The sequence below is a fragment of the Corapipo altera genome, unplaced genomic scaffold (genome assembly GCF_003945725.1).
Source record: "Corapipo altera isolate COAL_440 unplaced genomic scaffold, ASM394572v1 71, whole genome shotgun sequence".
NCBI lineage: Eukaryota > Metazoa > Chordata > Aves > Passeriformes > Pipridae > Corapipo > Corapipo altera.
The window spans coordinates 2607159-2625989 of NW_020884916.1; the positions used below are offsets into that span (position 1 = coordinate 2607159).

The 18831-nt window shown below is 44.7% G+C and overlaps 1 protein-coding gene across 2 annotated transcripts in view; it reads left to right on the forward strand.

Annotated features, from left to right (window-relative positions):
• ARHGEF12 (Rho guanine nucleotide exchange factor 12) overlaps positions 1 to 18831 on the forward strand; it is a 76695-nt gene that overhangs the window by 54107 nt on the left and 3757 nt on the right. For both annotated transcript variants that reach the window (XM_027655782.1, XM_027655783.1), the window contains exons 18-39: positions 479 to 616; positions 1124 to 1156; positions 2022 to 2136; positions 3027 to 3132; positions 3356 to 3568; positions 3980 to 4109; positions 4462 to 4497; positions 5135 to 5289; positions 5973 to 6119; positions 6907 to 6992; positions 7807 to 7932; positions 8741 to 8855; positions 9757 to 9857; positions 10107 to 10184; positions 11432 to 11507; positions 11917 to 12084; positions 12583 to 12670; positions 13502 to 13591; positions 13738 to 13814; positions 14140 to 14367; positions 16136 to 16606; positions 18392 to 18705. In XM_027655782.1, coding sequence (XP_027511583.1) covers positions 479 to 616; positions 1124 to 1156; positions 2022 to 2136; positions 3027 to 3132; positions 3356 to 3568; positions 3980 to 4109; positions 4462 to 4497; positions 5135 to 5289; positions 5973 to 6119; positions 6907 to 6992; positions 7807 to 7932; positions 8741 to 8855; positions 9757 to 9857; positions 10107 to 10184; positions 11432 to 11507; positions 11917 to 12084; positions 12583 to 12670; positions 13502 to 13591; positions 13738 to 13814; positions 14140 to 14367; positions 16136 to 16606; positions 18392 to 18705 — 3091 coding nt within the window. The remainder of the gene's footprint in view (positions 1 to 478; positions 617 to 1123; positions 1157 to 2021; positions 2137 to 3026; positions 3133 to 3355; positions 3569 to 3979; positions 4110 to 4461; positions 4498 to 5134; positions 5290 to 5972; positions 6120 to 6906; positions 6993 to 7806; positions 7933 to 8740; positions 8856 to 9756; positions 9858 to 10106; positions 10185 to 11431; positions 11508 to 11916; positions 12085 to 12582; positions 12671 to 13501; positions 13592 to 13737; positions 13815 to 14139; positions 14368 to 16135; positions 16607 to 18391; positions 18706 to 18831) is intronic.

The window sequence follows — 18831 nt, forward strand, 5'->3', positions numbered from 1 at the left end:
ATATATATATTACACAAATGTATAATTGTATAGTAATGGACTTTTTCATGCCTAAAAAGTCTCAATTCAAGGTATATACTTTAATACACAACCTGGATTGTGTGCAGAAGAGTTTGCTGCAGAATAACTACTTTTTCTTAAAAAATATCCCTCTTTTAATAAATATCCCACAGCCTCTCTGGGCAACCTGTGCCAGGGCCTCCACAGGGAAGAATTTCTTCTTAATATCTAATTAATTCTTCTTAATATCTAATCTAAATCTGCCCTCTTCCAGATTAAAGCCATTCCCCTTGTCCTGTCACCCCTAAAATTCCCTCCAGGCTCCTCCATTTCCGTCCCATAACGAGACGCGTGTGATGTTCTGGGTGTCACGAGGCTGCTGCTCCTCGGTGCAGGGCAGGGTTCAGTCTCCAGTGGGGCTTCCCTGTCCCAGGGTTCAGTCTCCAATCAATGGTGCTTCCCTGTCCCTGTTTTCCAGGCAGAAACGGAGCATGGGATTGACCCTGGCCGAGGGGGAGCTCACCAAGCTGGACGCGGAGCGAGTGCGGGACAGGAACGCGGTGGAGAGGGAGAGAACCTGTGCAGAGCAGATCATTGCTAAAATCGAGGAGGTCCTGTAAGTCACAGCAGTGGAATGCTGGGAGTGTGAAAAGGAAAAAAAGGATCTGCCCTGAACCCGAAAACAGCAGCGCTGAGGAGTTGGGAGCTGGGATTTGACATCAGTGCATTTACATCACTTCCCTGTTTGGTGTTTGAACAATGGCAGCCAAAACTAAACCAACAGTCGAGTGTATTTACAAGGAGGATACTCGAACAGCAGAGGAAATGCTGCCACTGTCAGCTTGTGCATTATTAGATCAGTCCTTTTTTTTAGAAACCTATGGCTTCAGAACCCATTTGTTCTTTTAACATGGGCTGAAGCCAATTTTCGCAGCCGAACCTTCATTTTTGGTTTTGAGTTTTTTGGTTTTGAGTTTTTTGGAGTTTTTTCCCTGCTGGGACTTCTTAACATCCTAAAGGACACTTTGAACACAGCTGCTGATGCTCTTGGGTGGTTGTGGCTGGGGTGTTAATTGGTTTTTGAGTTTCATTTTTAAATTCTTTTGTGTTTTTTTTTTTTCAGGATGACATCTCAGCCTTTGGAAGAAGACAAGAGGTAATGGAAGTTTGGGGGGGGTTAATTTGTGCAGGAAGATCCCCAGTGCTGGCTCTGTTCTCTGAGCAGAGCAAGACAGCCCTCTCCTGGCTGTACCACCAACTCTCATCCCCTAAATCCCCTGCCAGGCCTGCTTGGAATTCAGAGCATCAGCCTCTTGCTCTCAGCCTCTGATGTTTGTTGCCTCTGTTTCAGATCTTGAAAATTACTGTCACTGGGAGTTCATGTTTCTTTTTGATTTATTTTGTGTGCCTTGTCCTTTTCACTTTGTGTGTATACAACTGGCTGAGCAGCTTTTACTCGACTCCTCACAGTAACCTTTTATTGTTACTTATTTTTACCATAACCCAAAGCTATAAAGTGACTTCTCATTTGTATTTAATATAGAATTTTAGGACCTTCTGTGTAATTCTCAACATTTTAGTTTTACCTCCTGGGCTTCTATGCATTTTATCAGAGAGTCACAGGATGGTTTGGGTTGGAAGGGACTTTAAAGACCATCTGCCATGGGCAGGGACACCTTCCACCATCCCAGGTTGCTCCAATCCCCATCCAACCTGGCCTTGGACACTTCCAGGGATGGAGAGTCCACAACCTCTCTGGGCAACCTATTCCACCCATATACTTCATCTTTATAAACTCCCATCTTATATTTACAACAGGAGAAATTCTGATATCAGCCAAATTTTTCCCAGTGTCTGTGATACTTTTTTTATATTAAAGAAAAAAAGCCGACTTACTTTCATTTAAAAATAATCAACTTCTCACTAAATCCTTTGCGTTTGACCTCAATTTTTTTGGCAAAGCGTATTTTTCCAATAGGTTTCTCCTTCTCCTCACTCTTTTTTTTGTGTCTCCTTGGCAGCTCCACGATGCAATATGTGATCCTTACCTACATGAAACACTTGGGAGTCAAAGTGAAGGAGCCTCGGAACCTGGAGCAGAAAAGGGGCCGTATTGGTTTCCTGCCAAAGATCAAGGTAGTGCTGTCGTGGCCAGGGAACATCAGTTTAGGATTCAAAATCCACTTTTGCATGACACACATGAAAAATCGGGGCTGATTTTACTCTCTTCATCGAGAGGATCTGGGGTGACTGAGCTGCACAGCAGCTGAAATTGGGTTTTGCATCTGGGAATTAAAAATGAGTGGCCTTTTTAATTCCTTTACCTGTACACCTGAATTCTGACTGCTTGTTTTTCACAGTTTTAGCCTTATTTAGCCTTATTTTTAGCCTTATTTAGCTTTATTTTTAGCCTTATTTAGCTTTATTTTTAGCCTTATTTAGCCTTATTTTTAGCCTTGTTTAGCTTTATTTTTAGCCTTATTTAGCCTTATTTTTAGCCTTATTTAGCCTTTAGGTGAGAAATGTTTCATATCATCACAGAATATGCCAAGTTGGAAGGGACCCACAAGGATCATGCAATGCCATGATGGTCTCATTAATGGTTAATGATGGTTAATCAGCTGTTGGCCTGTATATTTTAGTTTTCTTCTTGACAGACTTGCCCAAAAACTCATCCTTCATGAGGCAGGAAAACTATTCTTCCTGCCACCCCCACTTTTCAGGTTATATAATGAATATTTCCACCAAAACTCCCATCTCTGGGGGTGTGATGGCTCGTCCCCCACAGCATGGGGGTGTATCTGGTCACAGTAGCTGCTTATTTCCATCAGCATTCCAGCTTCCCTGGAAATGTTAGGAGTGTTAGGAGCAGTTCTGCACTGACACTGTGAAAAGGTTAGATCAGGCATTCACAACCTTTTGGAAAGGGTAAGATGAGTCGTGTTTCTCTCCCTCCTCAGTTAAAATCTCAGTAAATAACTGAATTTCAAGCAGTGAGTGATCCGTTTGCTTTTCTTTAACTGCAGCAAAGTATCAAGAAAGAGAAAGAAGGAGAGGAAAAAGGGAAGAGAAGAGGCTTTCCAAATATTCTGGGCCCACCGAGGAGACCGAGTCGACACGACAGCAGTGCAAGTATGTCAGGCAGGGCAGTGTATGTTCCCTTTTAGTCTGAAAGCCACACAAAGTCTCTGCTGTCTTTAAAAATTCATGTTAAGAAGACTCAGTAAACTTTTTGGGTTTAAAATACATTTTTAAAGACACGCAGACCTGTTTTTGTCCTGAAATGCTTCCTCTCCTTATCACTGGAAACAGGCCCGGGCTCTTTGAGCAGAGTAACTGCTCTGTGTTTGTTCAGTTGGCAGAGCCATGGAGATGCAGAAGCCCAGGCACCCAAAGCACTTACCCACAGCCTCTTCTGTGAGCCCAGAGCCCCCAGATTCCAGCAAGATCCGCCAGAGTGGCTCCTCCAGTGATGGCACAGATGCTCCATACCCACCTGCCAACCCCATGTCCCCCTTGGCAATGGGGCCCTTCTCCTCTCCAGAGGGAAGCAAGGACAGTGAACCAGGTAGGATGGAAAGAATGCAGAGGAGTGATTAAAGTTGGTGTTGGGAATGAAGTATGCAAAGCACGTTCTGATGCAACAAGCTTGACAAATTGGGAAATCTTTCTGTATCATCAGGTATGATCTTCTTCTCCTTAGTCATCTTTTATGAATTGGGAAATCTTACCATGACCAGAAATTGTTGTTAGTGGGTTCTGTCACCGTGGCATTGGATCATCCAGCAGGAAGGACCCAGTCTCAGTGCCTGCTGTTGGAAGCAGCAGCCTGTGTCACCTGGGATTTGTCACTGAGATTTTTCTTACCAGCCCAGGAATTCAGTTCCTCCAGCTCTGAGCTGAAGTGAGGCTGGAATCAAGAGGCTCTGAAGAGGCTGGAAGGTTCTCTAATGACATTTCCCACTTACCCCCTGTCTAGGTTTGAAGCAGCCTGGAGAAGCTCCACCTGCCAGTGACTCCATGGATGGCACACCCCGCACACCCAACACCACCTTTGAATTCCCATCTCCTCTGGAAAACCTGCAGGAGGAGGAGGGAGAGTCAGAGAGGTAACTGTGGTTGCTTGAGTGAGCCTTGAGAGAGTGCTGGAATCAGAGTATCCTGAATTGGGAGGGACCCACGGGGACCATTGCAGTCCAACTCCTGTGTCAGTGTGACAATGGCTGTTGAAACAGTCCATAAAATTATTAGTGACATCATTTTTATTGGTAGAATTAGAACCACTGGTCTGTGTCTGCTGCTGTGGTAATGCTAAAAAACTCTCTGTCAGGAGAGTGAGTCTGACAGGGGACAAAATGTTCTAGTGAGGAGCTCAGAGCTGTACTCTGAAGCTGTGCTGAGTGTCTGAGCAGGGGGAATTCAGGCATAAGCTTCCCTAATAATTCCTTTTCTTCCTTGCAGAATGGTTGACATGGGAACACCAAAGCCTTTTCGCAAGTGAGTGTGCTTAGAAATGTTTGAACTGCACCGAATTGTTTAGGGCTTGGGAGGTTCTGAAGCAGAATGCAGGTTATGAAGCTCGTTGTTCTGAGCCAGCACAGTTGTCTGCAGGATCTTTCCTTTTCTTTAATAACACCTATATGGAATCAGGCACTGGCAGCCACATATAGGAGAGGTGGAGTGAGTCATATGCAAATAAACCCTTTGATCTGTGGGTGAAGTGGAGTGATTGCTGTATCTCCTGATTTGAATGGCTGTTAGGTTAGGGAGTAGACATTTCCATATTTTCTCTTTAAACCTGTGTGTTGCTGTTGGCTCTGGATCTGCAGATAGACAGAGGAGAGAAATTGTGACGTGCCCTTTCACTGGCTTCATATTTGACTCCAAGCGAATTATTTGATCTGTGTCATTAAAAGGAGGGTTGTGGAAGCACTGGAAGAACAGATATTCACTCTCAGTTGTTAAGGGCAAAATTAGAGCCTGTGCCTATAGGTTCAGACATCAAACAGCCTCCAGCTGACATTAAGAGCATGTTCATAATCCTCTACAACTGACATATGTATACTTAGCATTTCTTTCTTCCTTACACCCGTGCCTGAAATGGGAAGTGTCTGACACCTTTTTCTCACATTAGGATGGACAGTGTTGGCTTTGCAGATGTGCAGAGCGAAGATGAGCTCTATGATTTTGACATGGACATGGACCCTCCCAACTGGCAGCAGCTCGTGAGCAGGGAAGTGCTGATGGGGCTCAAACCCTATGAAATCAAGCGCCAAGAAGTGATTAATGGTGAGATGGATGTTCTTTCCTAGCTCACCAAGCACACAAAAAAAAGTTGAAACCTGTGCTCTGGAGCTCTGAAGTTCTTAAAATTTAAAATTAGGTCTGTTTTCACTGATCTGCTCTAAGTAGTGGCTGTTAAATTCTGGCTGGCAGAGTTCTTGTATATAGAAATTGTACTTGTTGCTGAAAAGTATCCTGAGATGAGACTGATCAAGTCCTTAGAGAAGAAATAAACAATATTGTGTGGTTATTAAATGATATTAAGTGGTTATTAAATGATATTAAGTGGTTATTAAACAGTATTAAGGTACTGAAAGGCCAGTTTGCAATATATTCTATGAAAGAAAGAGAAGCTTGATTTTTTTTGGAAAGCACACGGTGCAAATGCTGCTCCCAAACTTCATTTTCAAAGCTTCATCTCAGTTCCAGGACTCTCTGTGTGGCTTTATGAGCTGCTCAGAGTTCACTGGTGGTTTGGGGTCAATTATGAGCCGTGAATCAATTGGCTTTTCTCTGTTTTCAAACATGGAATTACAGCAGAGTGTGGCTCCCTGCTGGAATATGGGCCAGCACGGGAAGTGCTGGTGAGGGAGACTGTTCTAACTTAATACTCTGACTTCTGTTGGCTTCGTGTTTGGCTCCATGTGCCCCACACAGAGGCACAATCCCTGTTTCCCCTCTCCCCTCAGAGCTGTTTTACACAGAGCGAGCCCACGTCCGCACGCTGAAGGTCCTGCACAACGTCTTCTACCAACGTGTGACCAGGGAAGGGATCCTCAACTCCAGTGACAAACGCAAAATCTTCTCCAATCTGGAGGACATCCTTGGCCTTCATGGTAGGAGCAGCTGAGGTGCCTTTCAGCTGGAATTCTGGGTGCCAAGAGCTGAGAAATTTAAGCAAAGTGACCCTGAAACAAGAGGCGGCTTCGTGCAGCGCTTGAGATAAAGCACAGCGTTACATCTGGGCTTCCTTTGGCACACAGTTGTTATATTTCTGATTTACAGAGATATTTTGATAAGGGAAGCATCTGCCCAGTGCTCCAGCCCTTGCTGTCTCTTATCTGTGTGCACAGCCTGCCTTGTGCTGATTCCTGCTGGATAAAAGGAGCAGTGCTTTGATGAATGGGCTTTGTGGGTCAACATCAAGATGTTACAACTGGTTTTTTGAAGAGAATATGAAAACAGAGCTGAAAAGATTGATGTCTTGCAGGTGGTTTTGAAGGGTGGCCCCCTCCTGATTGTTTAGGGAAAGAACTGCTCACGAGGGGAATTGCAGCTCTGCCACTGAATAATCACTTGTATGATTTTATGCAGGTGGCTTGAGTTGTGTTCTACATATATTGCTCCTTTTAAAAAAAGTGATGCTGAGTCTCAGAAAAGATAAGATGGGAATGGTTCTTAGGGGTCATTTGAAGGCAGGTGAGACAGAAGTCCAAAGGAGTTACATAGCATTTTCTTAGCTATTCTAAATTTATTGTGTTGCAGGGTAATGTTTTTTATTTAATTGAAATTACTGCAAATCTAGTCTTCTCCTAGAATAGCTTTTACTTTACAATAACTACTGAAAATTAAGCAATTTGACCACTATTAATAAAATTTTACTTTTTTATTATTATTTTTAAGTTGCACTGAATGATCAGATGAAAACTGTCCGGAAAAGGAACGAGACTTCTGTCATTGGCCAAATTGGGGAAGACTTGCTTTCCTGGGTAAAATTCTTTTATGCTTCCTTACATTTGAAAATAATGTTTCAATAGAATGACAAACAGAGGCAGAGGTTGGTGAGGGCAATTTCCAGCTGATGGGAACTGAAGGTCTGAGAGTTGTCATTTCTGTGGAGCTGGAGAATGAGGGTGGAAAAAAAGCAGGAAGAACTTCTGTGGGCTTTCATTTGGTTAGAGATAAGAGTAATTTAAGGAACAGAAATAATTTCCTTCAGATGTGTGGGTAGAATAGAAAGGTAGTTTTTGGAGACACAAAGGTGAGAGTAGCATTTTGAAAAATGTAATTGCACCATTTATTTCAGTAACACTGAAATGTCTTGTGTTGCCTGCGGTGCAGTTAAAAATACTTATTTCTAATCTTGGAATTTACATAGCTGAACCTTTTCAAGTTCTGTAGCACTGCTGAAGGCTTCATTTCTGAGATCCTTATGGAAAGGTTTTGCTGCCCCATCCCTGGGAGTGTTCAAGGCCAGGTTGGATGGGGTTTGGAGCAACCTGGGATGGTGGAAGGTGTCCCTGCCCGTGGCAGGGGGTGGACTGGATGGGCTTTAAGATCCCTACCAACCCAAACCATTCTGCCATTCTGTGGTGTGGTTGGGCTGGAAACAGGAGAACTGTAGAGTTTGGGATGTTCCTCAGGAAAATGGGAAGGCAGAGCCTTAAACCAGGGTGGAAATTCACTCCTCATGTTTTGCCACCACTTCGTTTCTTCCCTGGCCACACCAGCGGCTCTGTGTCTGTTGAGCCCGTGCTGAGCCTGAGCTTATCTAAACTTGGCTTTCTTGGCTTTCTGGCACAGTTTAGTGGAGCAGCAGAGGAGAAGCTGAAACATGCCACTGCCACGTTCTGCAGTAACCAGCCCTTTGCCCTGGAGGTCATCAAGTCCCGCCAGAAGAAGGACTCACGTTTCCAGACCTTTGTGCAGGTGAGTTTGACAGCGGGGTTGGAGTTGCCCCGAGGATGTGGCTGGGGGCCAGCACAGCCTCCTGAATGCTTGTAGATCGAGTTCCAGTAATTAATGACATCATGTCTAACATTGTCTTCAGGTTGGGATCCTTTCCAGCACTGTGTTTATCTCTTGCTAATCGTTCCCGGAGGGAGGAGCCTTTAATTGTGGGGAACACAGAATGTCCTGGTGGGATGCAGGGAAGCACATGGTGTCCCAGGGAGGAGATGGCATCTCCCTTGGGGTGGCTGATTCCCAAGGATGAGGAGTTCTGTGGGGAAAAGCACTTAGGGTGGTGCCATTTCAGTGCTTGCCAGGGGCAGGAGACAGATGATGTGCACCTGCTCTGCCTGCCAGGAAAGGGGCTTGGGTACACGTGGCACTTTGAGGAGAGAACATTATCTTCATTACCACAGGCTGGGGAGGGCTCGGGTAATGCAAGGGGAGATTATACTGAAGAATGTGCTGTGTTTTGCTGCGGTGTGAAAGCCTAAACTGATGTGTTCCCTGTGTGGTGCTGACTGAGATTGATGGGGGATGGTCCCAGGCCTCTGGGAAGTAATGAGGGAAGGAAGGCACTGCTCTGGTGATGAGCTCTTCCTCTGTGTAATTGCAGATGGAGAGGGGCTGCCTTGTCTGGGTGATAGATCTTGGCACTTCTTGTCTTGTATTTAATTACTGGAAAGCGAAGTAATAGACATTTATGTGATGAATAGATGTTATGCATTCAGGTAATTATGGCCTTAATAAAAATGACAAATGCAGATATTGTGCTGTTCAAATTTAGGATGCTGAGAGCAATCCCCTGTGCCGCCGGCTGCAGCTGAAGGATATCATTCCCACGGAGATGCAGAGGTTGACAAAGTACCCCCTTCTGCTGGATAACATTGCTAAGTACACAGGTAAAGCCTTTCCACAGGGGTTTATGATCCACCTCAGCAGGTTTTCCCAGGTAAAAGTGATTTCAAAGCACGTGTTGAAGAGCTGTTCAATTTTATCTGTTTTCACTGTGGCCTCGCTGCTGCCTTCTGCACAGGAGGGCAGGCTAGAAAAATAACAAAAAGGAAAACCCTTTGTATGCAAAAATACAAAGTATTTGTTCCTTCTTAGGGGGGAAAAAAGAAAATTCACCGTGAAATAAGTGAATCTATTGAATCTCCAAAGCATCACAAGGTTCTCATGTTCTTGCAGAGGGTGGGATTTAGTTGGAATGTGTTACACTGACAGATATTTCCAGCACAACAGTGTCATTAATAATATCACAAAAAGCTTTTCCAGGTTTACTATCTGATACCTTCTGCAGTGTAATTTCATTACTCATAAAAAATAGACTGCATTTACAAGTTCATCCTAATCATAATTAGGAAAGCATGTGACACTCCATTATCTTTGATGTACTGGTTTATGTGCCTGTTAACTGAATTCTCAGTGTGGCTTGTGGTGGTGAGAATTGATGGGTTCACCTGTGTCTGTTCCCTTTGTGGTGAAGATTTTGGATTTCTCAGAGCACTACTCAGGTTCTTGTGCAGTGAGTAGTTGTCACAAGCCCCTCAGAAAAGGGAGAGTAACAACCACTGTGCTGTGTATGAAGATCTGCAGCTTAGAATGAGTTATCTCCTGCCACAAATCTCATTTTTATCACTTCACCTTTGCAACGCGCCTTTTGTTGACAGACTCGTCTGCGAGTTTAACTTCCCTTTCTCAAATTTGAGGTCGGCAATCTGCACTAGATTGCTGACTTCTCAAAGGTGTTTTTTTTTTTTTTTTGGAAAGCATTGTTACATTTTCCTCCTTCTCTTGCAGAGCTGTCTGAAGAGAAGGAGAAAGTCAAGAAAGCCGCGGATCACTGTCGTCAGATCCTCAACCACGTGAACCAGGCTGTCAAAGAGTCAGAGAACAAGCAGGTGGGAGGTGACAGAGTGAGCACTCAGGGTTGGGGAGGATAATAAGCATTTTTAAGGCACCTGGAGTCTCCACTTGTGACTTTATGTTGTGCTCAAAGATGTTTTGTGGCACCTGTGAGAGGAGGATCCACAGCGTTTGGGAGTGTGTGGAGGTGCCCATGGGTGCACCCATGGAAGTGTCCAGGCCTGCCCTGTGACCCCAGGGAGTTTTGCTGCTCAAAGTGACCCTTTTTGTTGTGTTTTCTGCAGCATTTGGAAGATTATCAGCGTCGGCTCGACCTGTCCTACCTGAAGCAGTCTGAGGATCCCATGATGGATGAGTTCAGGGTGAGTTGAAAACACTGAACCCATCTCTCTGTAAATTGTGTTTGCAGCCCTGCCATTCAGTTTGTGCTTCTTTCTGCCACAGTCTTCTGATGTGCAGTCAAATGGTCTTCAGGGGCAAATGTTTCTGTACAAAAATGAAAACAATTAGTCTCAAAAGTGTGAGTTTTGCCACCTTCCTCAAGATCTCTGGGAATATAACAACCCAGCTCTGCACAGAATGGTGTTGATGGAGCTCTGTGAAACAAATCTTAATGGTCAAACTCGAGCAGTGTATCATATGAGAGATATCTGATGGATGATGAGTCTTACTGTGGATTATATCTCATGTGATTGCACATCTTAGGGGTGCTGTTGGAAGTGGGGAGGCCTCAGAGAGCCTTGAGGTGTAGTAGTGCAATTGCCTGGAAAAGAAGAGCTTGTGCACAGGCTGATCTGTGTAAGAGATCCACAGGTAGAGCCAAATAAAGTCTAAAGTCCAGTGTTACAAATATTCTGGTTCATGGCCCCTGTAAAGTCTTGCAGTTATGTTAGTGAAGCTCGTTCCTTGCTGGTTGCTCCCCCCAAAGTCAGTGTGTAGCCAAAAAAATTTTTTATCTGAAGACTTTTCTGTGAAACTGTGTCACGTGTCCTTCCCACAAATAAAAAAACTTGCAGGCATTCAGAGAGGAAGTGAACAACTCACTGGCAGTTATGAAATCTTGCTGTCATTGATTGTAGACTCTGAGACTTGGAAGGGATGAATTGTGAAAATTGTCACTTCTGCCTGCAGATCTAAATGTCACAAGCACTGAAATGCCTGAAGAATCCATTGACATTATAAATTCCGTCAGATCATTGGGATGATTTGTATATCATTTGTAGGCACACTTGACTTGCAAATCGAGCGCTGAGGCATTAACCAGTTGTAATGCTGGAACTGCAAACTTTATGCAGGATACTGGAAAAGCTCCTCCTGGGAAACGGGTGGCATCCTAATGCCTTAGGAGCTTGGCTTGGTAGGAAAATCCTCCACCCTGTGACACTCAGCATTCTGCAAAAGAGCAGTGAAGGAGGAAGAGTGACAACAAACATCTCTCACAACATTTTGGGTTGCACTCACAACCTGCTCCTGCTCCACGTTTCTTTTCCCAGTCTGGGTTTAGCTGCTTCTCTCCAAAGTGGAGTCCCTCTGGCAACTCTCTGTTTTATCCTGACTTGCTTCCATGGAAATTTCACAGTGCTGCTTCTTTTTTTTCCCCTGGTGACAGAACTTGGACCTAACAAAGAGAAAAATGCTCCATGAAGGGCCTCTGACTTGGAAGGTGAATCGTGACAAAACCATTGGTGAGTCTGTGCCCTCCCCTGCCTTCCCTGGCTCTGTGTGTGTTTGCTGGGAAGGAGAGAAGGAGAAAGCATTGCTCAGCTCCCAATTATTCTCCTTCCTGCCACATGTAATAATGCCCATGTGCTCCTCAGAGCTGATTAAATTATTCTTGTCAATTCTGAAATGTGCTGGAGCATCATTAGGGCCATGCAGGGACACAGCAGTCAGTCATGAGATGATCCAATTCCATCTGTAGCTTTCTGCTGTAGTTTTCATGAGGAAGATTTGCAAGCTTTGCCTGGAATGGCACAGCACTGATTGCTGCCTCTGCATGAGTAATCAAAAATGCTGCTTTTTGCCTTCTGCAGGGGTGTGATAGGAGACTCTGAATCTTTAACTCGTTCTGGGTTCTTTTTGCACTCTGGGCAGATCTCTACACTCTGCTGCTGGAGGACATTCTGGTGCTGTTGCAGAAACAGGATGATAAACTGGTGCTGAAGTGCCACAGTAAGATCTTGGCCTCCACAGCCGACAGCAAACACACCTTCAGCCCCATCATCAAACTCAACACCGTCCTGGTTCGTCAGGTGGCAACAGGTCAGTGTGACCCACTGAGGAGGCAAAAGGAGAAGCCAAAAATAAAGGCTTAGCTCAGTTGAGAAGTTTTTGTGTGGAGATCCAGAGCAGAACAGGGAAAACTGCGTAGGTTTAATTCTTGGTTGTCCAACATCGTGCTTAGTATGTATGAGCCGTTTAACTCCTCTGCAGCAGTAATAGGCATTGCTCGGGTTTTAAATAGGCTTCTAAATTAAAGTACTCTGATTGTGTTAGATGAAAAGTACTCTGGAAATTATTAGGAGGGAACAGAGGAGAAATAAAGCTTTTTCAAAATGGCTTTTTTTTTTTTTTTTTTTGAGGACAAATTTCCTGGACAGGGCAAGGTCGATGTGTCCATAATTACAGCGTTGGAGGGTTATCTCATGACCTGTTCTATCCTTGCTTTGAGCCGGGGTTTTGGCTTGTTTTAGGACTTTTCAGAAAGCTGTGTGGCCCAAGGCATTCTAGCTAAATCCTTCCTTCCCTGTGTTGGTGCAGATAACAAAGCTTTCTTCGTCATCTCCATGTCGGAGAACGGCGCTCACATTTACGAGCTGGTGGCACAGACTGTCTCAGAAAAGAACGTGTAAGTAACTGCTTCAGCTCCTGCTGCTGCTGGCTTTGGTGTGCTCCAGAGGTCTTTTACAGCTCTGGTACCTGTGCAGGTGTCCCTGAGTTCCTCCTCTGAGCTAAAAACACAGCTCTCATGGTCTAAGTTAGTCTCTCCTAAGTTGGAGAAAGCAGGGGAGGGTGAACACAGACCTATTAGTGAGCATGTGTATTATATTAAAACCCCCAAACCCATACATTGTTTCTGTTGTTATGTTTGCTCTCTGACTCCTTCCAGACCCATTCTGACATCAAAAAATGCTTTTTTTTTTACCCTTGAAATTCTGGTTTTCTGTGACTGACTGCCAGATAAGATTAAATAATCCTGCATCTTCATGCAGAACCAGGTATCTTTGCAGACTTGGATACAGGTGTCATAAGCAGGAATTTGATCCCCTAGCTAAAAGATTTTATTTCTTTTTTTGGAAGAAATGCTTTTCTTCTGAAGCATAAGACTTGTTTATGGGATACATGGCAACTTGTCAGGTGTCATATATGAAACTCTTCAGTAATATGTGAAATAATGCTTTTGTATATATTTATGTATAAAATAACTGGTTCATCTGACAACTGCTAAGGTCCTGTCTATCATTTCTTTCTGCTGAAAAGTATCCTGGTGAGGTGAGTGTTCACAGGGCGTTACTGGGGAATTGAATGTAACAGAACATGAACAAAAGCTATTTCTGTTCATAAGAAAAGCAGTAATAAAGTCTAAAAAAAGTATTAGCTGGATTTAAGAGGTGTTAAATAGAAAAGTATTCATTGTGCTTCACTTGTTGCATGTTTTTATTTGATGTTTCTGCTGTAGGTGGCAGGACCTCATAGCCCAGATGGCAGGGACTGTGAAAATGGGCAGTGCCAGGAGAGTGATTCCACTCCCACAGTCAGGCCCTGGAGAGTAAGTAAAAGCTGGAGGAGGAAGGGCTGGTTTTCCTTTTTCCAGCATCCCTCCTGCTCAGAGATTGCCAGCCAGAGCAGGGATTCTCCTGCAGAGACTCAGCTCAATGTGACTAAAGGAATGTGCTGGTTCTTCCCTCCCTGCAGGGAGGAGCGTGAAGAAGAGGAGCAGCAGAAGCTCAAGGAGCAGCATGACATTCCTGCCAGCAGCCTCCAAAGCCCAGGTAAAACAGGGATTCAGGTAAATGGGCTCAGTGGATTTGCTGCCTGGAGTGCAAATGTGCCAAGCCATGTTCCTCGTGGCTTGGGGATCTTTGATATTTTTCTTCAAAGGAAAAGTCGTGTGGAGAAGTGATGCTGAACCTCTCGGAAATGTACCTCTTACTATTCCCATCTGGTTTAGAAATTGCTGGGAAAGAGTCTTTTTTAACCCTGGATTGAACTGGCTCAAGAACTGTATTTTTTAGTGTTTTCAGAGTTGTCTGTGTGAAGCAGAATCCTCTGCAGTCTCCCATCGTTTCACCTGAATGTCTGTTTTCTGTTCCCCAGATAAAGATTTGGGACTGGAATCTCCCCTCATACTGAACACTCAGTCCTCTTCACCCATCATGTCTGAAAAGGCCAAGGTGGGAAGCCTGCTGGTGTCTGAAGGGCAGTTTGAGAAGGTGCAGCAGGCAGAGCTCACCCTCAAAGACTCCTCTGCATGTTATGAACACACAGCCACCAGTTCCCCCTCGCTGTCAGAGGGGCAGTGGGCACGGGATGCATTAAGGAACTGTGAGTATCCATGGCCAGTGTCCATGGGGATGTGATTCAGAGGTGGAAATCGTTAGCTTAGCCATCAGTGATCTAAATTAAAACCAAAAGCCCGTTCCTATTAATTATCAGTTCTCCCTGTGCTGTATTTCACAGCAAAATGGATCTGACAGCCAGGAATTCAGAGGTCTGAATTCATACTTTGACCCTTCCTTTGGCTTCAGGGCATCTCATGGTTTTCCCATGTATAAAATGAACTGTGTATAAAATGTTAATGAATTGTCACTGTCCATGGAGTGCTTTGATGGCAAAATTATATTGCAGAACTTAGTGCAGTGCTGGACAGTGCCATTGCTAGTCAACAGTGAATTTTTAAGACAAGGCAGTCAGGCTGGGGACTTCTATCCTGCTCCAATGCTATGGGAATGAGAAGTTTCGTGATTTTCAACTATTTTTTTTTGTAAAATCCTGCAAATTGGATATATGTGAACTTGAGCAAGTCCAAGTTCTGATTTCCTGAGGACTTAGAGGTGGTTGGGTATAATTAGATCAACTCTTGTGTGTGTTCAAAAGGAGTTTTTCTGATGGACAGATGATTCTTTAAAATTGTTTATAGAAGATTTTTAATCACTTCCTCTGTTCTGCAGTACATCTCCTTTCAGAGGGATAATGCTCTGCAACCTCCTCCATCAGCTCTAGCAGTGCAATTCCTAAATAGAACTTCCTAAAATTTGAATGAATTCATTAATCCATATATCTCTTCTTGGCAACTCTCAAAGGGACACTCAGTCCCTCCATTGTACTTGGAGGGAAGAGTCTGTATTGCTGCTCTGGGGGCTCTTTGACTCTCCCAAAATTCAGAGCACTCACATCCTTGGCCCCAGTTCCTTCTCTCTGTACAAGTGATGACAGTTCTCTGCAATCTCTGAGTTATCTTGGATCTCTTAATCCATTTATTCTTCTTCTTACAGGATTCAAAGTCCCTTTCTGATTGTGAACGTTGCACAAACGTTCTTGGTATTTGTTTTCAGAGGCCAGTGCTAAAATAAATCCTAGTCTGGGGGTGTGCAAGGACAGTATTGGTGACCTTACACCATCTCCTGACTTCTCAGAATTAAACCAGCAGCTCTCCAACAGCAGCAGAGGGTCACTCACGTTTTGAGATGAGTGACTTTTCCTTTGTATGACATCATAGCTTTTTTTTTTGGGTGTTACAGGAGAGCTCTGTGGAGAGGATGAACAGTTATACCCTTGACAGCATCACAGCTTTGTTTTGAACAATATGTCCTTATTTTGAAGTGTTTGGTTGGGATAATTTGAGAGCTAAAGGAATGTGGGTTGAAGTTCAAACAGGCATAAATTTGCATGAAATTTTAGGGAAAACATTTCTTCGATTTTTTTTTTTTTTTTTTTTTGATCTATCATTTCAAAATCGAGTGGAATAGTCACAAGATGCTCACAGGGATGGAATAGTCACAAGATGCTCACAGGAATGCAACAGTCACAGGGAATCCCCTGTCACAGCCAGAGCTGTTTTGCAGGGTGAAACCCAGGCACTCCAGCTAATTCCAGCAGGCAATTCCTTTGTTTTTCTCTAAGAAGATGGAACTTGCACTGACACGTTTGCTCTCACTTATGAGGTGAAACGTGGAGTAAGACCTGAGCCCTTAATACATTTATTTTTATCCCTGTTTTTCCTGGCAAGAGCAATGAGAGGAGATGCACCTCGGCGGAGGGGTGACCTTTCTGTCCGGTTTAATCACTCTGAACGTGTCTCCTCTCCTTGCAGTGGGTTTGCTGAGGCAGCTGTTGGTGCAGCAGTTTGGCCTGGCTGAGAAGGGCACCCTGGACGAGCGGCAGCGCTTCCCCAGGTTCAGGACTGTCTCCCAGGAAGCCCAGACAGAGAGCGGGAACGAGCTCCAGCACTCGGACGGCGACAAATTCCAGCCTGGCTCGGACAGAACGCTGCCCACAACTGAGGAGTCCACAGCTGGTTATGGCCTCCGGACTTCAGCTGAGTCTCCAGCCCCAGGGGATGCCCTGCAGCTGGTGGGGAGAGACCCCAGGCCCAGTGGGAATTTGGGAACGGACCGTGGGAGCGGGACCCCGGAGGTTTCCACCCTGGAGCTGGAAGGGGTGGGGGCCGAGGAGAGCGGGGAGCACTTTTTTGATGCTCGGGAGGCTCACAGCGATGAAAACCCCTCTGAGAGCGAACTGATGGAGAGGAAGGAGGAAGAGGAGGTGCAAATACGGATCTCAGGTGAGGTTCAGCATTAGAGGCTCCTCTCTTGCTTATCCTAAAATCAACTCTCGACCTTGACGAGTCATTCCAGCCCCGAAAAGGGCTGTGCAGGCACGTACCTGATGAATTCTCTGTGTTGTGGAGGCAGAAGCTGCAGTGCTGTGGGGTTAACACACTGTGACATGCTGTAATTGCACAATCCAAGCTCTTGATTGCACTTTCCCTGGACCACTTTATCCCTCAGCTGGCTGTTGGGACGGGTAGGGAAAAGGTTTTCCCTGAAGGCAAAGCCCTTTTTTAAGCCCCCATGACTCATGGTGCCATTTTCTGTTGGCTTCTCCTGATCAAGAAAAGAATTTAGCTTTGCACTGTCACAGTCTCTTGTGACTTTACCCCTGTCTGAAGCTCTTAAAAGCTTATTTTTTCTTGTTATTTCTATTATTATTGCTACATATGGCATATTTGGCAGGTTTTTGTCACTAAACTTACTAGAGAAGCTGAGGTTTCTCTCATGTGCATGCTGAACAGAAGTAGCTGCTATTAGGTAGGTTAAAGACTAATAGTCATATAGAAATCTCTTACCCATAAATATGCTTTTATTTAAAAATTGGATTAAATCCATGTGAACAAGCCAATTTGTGACTGCCCGAGCTCTGCCTTCCAACTACATATGGCAAATAATTTTTCTTGCTGAGACATTTTAAATTATTAAAACCGAGCCAACAACTTGAAGCATCTAATTTATTTGTCACCTCTTACACTGTTTACTTCTTTTAACTGTGCAGGGACATCAGAATTAGATTGATCTGTTTTTAGTCATTTCTGACTCCACGTGCTGGCTTTGCTGGGGAGAAATGATTTGATAGAATCCTACCAAGTGCAGGTTGTGAAAGCATTTCTGTCTGTCATTGCTTTATATTGTAACATATCAGCGAGCTCAGTTTTAAAGGTAAAAGCATCCTCAGTACCATAAGTGGCAAGTGGAGTTTAGAAATCCAGAAGTTGGGTTTGTCAGGTACCATTAGTGTAAGTGCAGCTTTTTCAGTCATTATAATAGAAACAGAGATTTTTGGAAGAACAGGAGGGTGGGTGATTAGCTCATGGAATATCCTGAGTTGGGAAGGACCCACGAGGATCATCTGAGTCCAACTAGTGTCCATCTGATCATATAGTTTTTAATCTACAGTGCAAAAACCAGCATAAGAGAAACAGATTTTAGAAAAACAGGAGGGTGAGTGATTAGTTTATAGAATATTCTGAGGTGGAATTAGACCCACAAGGATCAGAGAGTCAAACTCCTGTCCATCTTATCCTATAGTTCTTAATCTACAGAGCAAAAACCAGTATTAGAAATAGAAAACAAGAGGGTGGGTGATTAGTTCATAGAATATCCTGGAGTGGAAGGGACCCACAAGGATCAGAGTCCAACTCCTGTCCATCTAATCATGGAGATTTTAATCTACAGTGCAAAAATCAGTATAATAGAAATGGAAAACCAGAAGAGTGGGGGATTAGTTCACAGAATATCCTGGGGTGGAAGAGTTTCACAAGGATCATCTTGAGTCCAACTCCCGTCTGTCTAATCATGGAGATTTTAATCTACAATGCAAAACCCAGCCCTAATCTCTGAACCAATTCAGAACCAAACCAGTCTGGTGTGATACAATCTGTGTAGCTTTGAGAAAAGCTTCTCCTCAGGCCATTCTCAAATGTCTCAGGAGCTGGGCCTCTCCCCACCTCCCTCTCCTGCGGGAGGCACGGCCGAGCTGGAGCTGTGAGCGAAGAGCTGTCCTCTCTCCACAGGAAACTATTTGATCCTCGATGGATATGGAACAGTGCAGGAGAGCTCCACGGACGAGGAGGTGTCCTCCCTGGTCCTCCAGTGCACGGGAGGTGGCCGGGCCCCCTTGGACTCTGCCCGGCAGCACCCGCTGTCCCCCCGGGACGCGCGGTCGGACGCAGGGGGCTCCCCGTTCCCGGAGGAGATGTTGGCCTCGCGCTGGGGGGGAGTGGAAGAGTCCTGCTCCTTCATGGCAAGCCCTCCCCTGCCTCTGGAGATCCGTGTGCAGCTCATGCAGTACATCCAGAACATTGAGGATGCCCTTGAAAAGCTAAAGGTGTGTTGTGTTCCCAGCTAAAAGTGTGTTGTGTTCCCAACTAAAGGTGTGTTGTGTTCCCAGCTAAAAGTGTGTTGTGTTCCCAACTAAAGCTGTGTTGTGTTCCTACTAAAGCTGTGTTGTGTT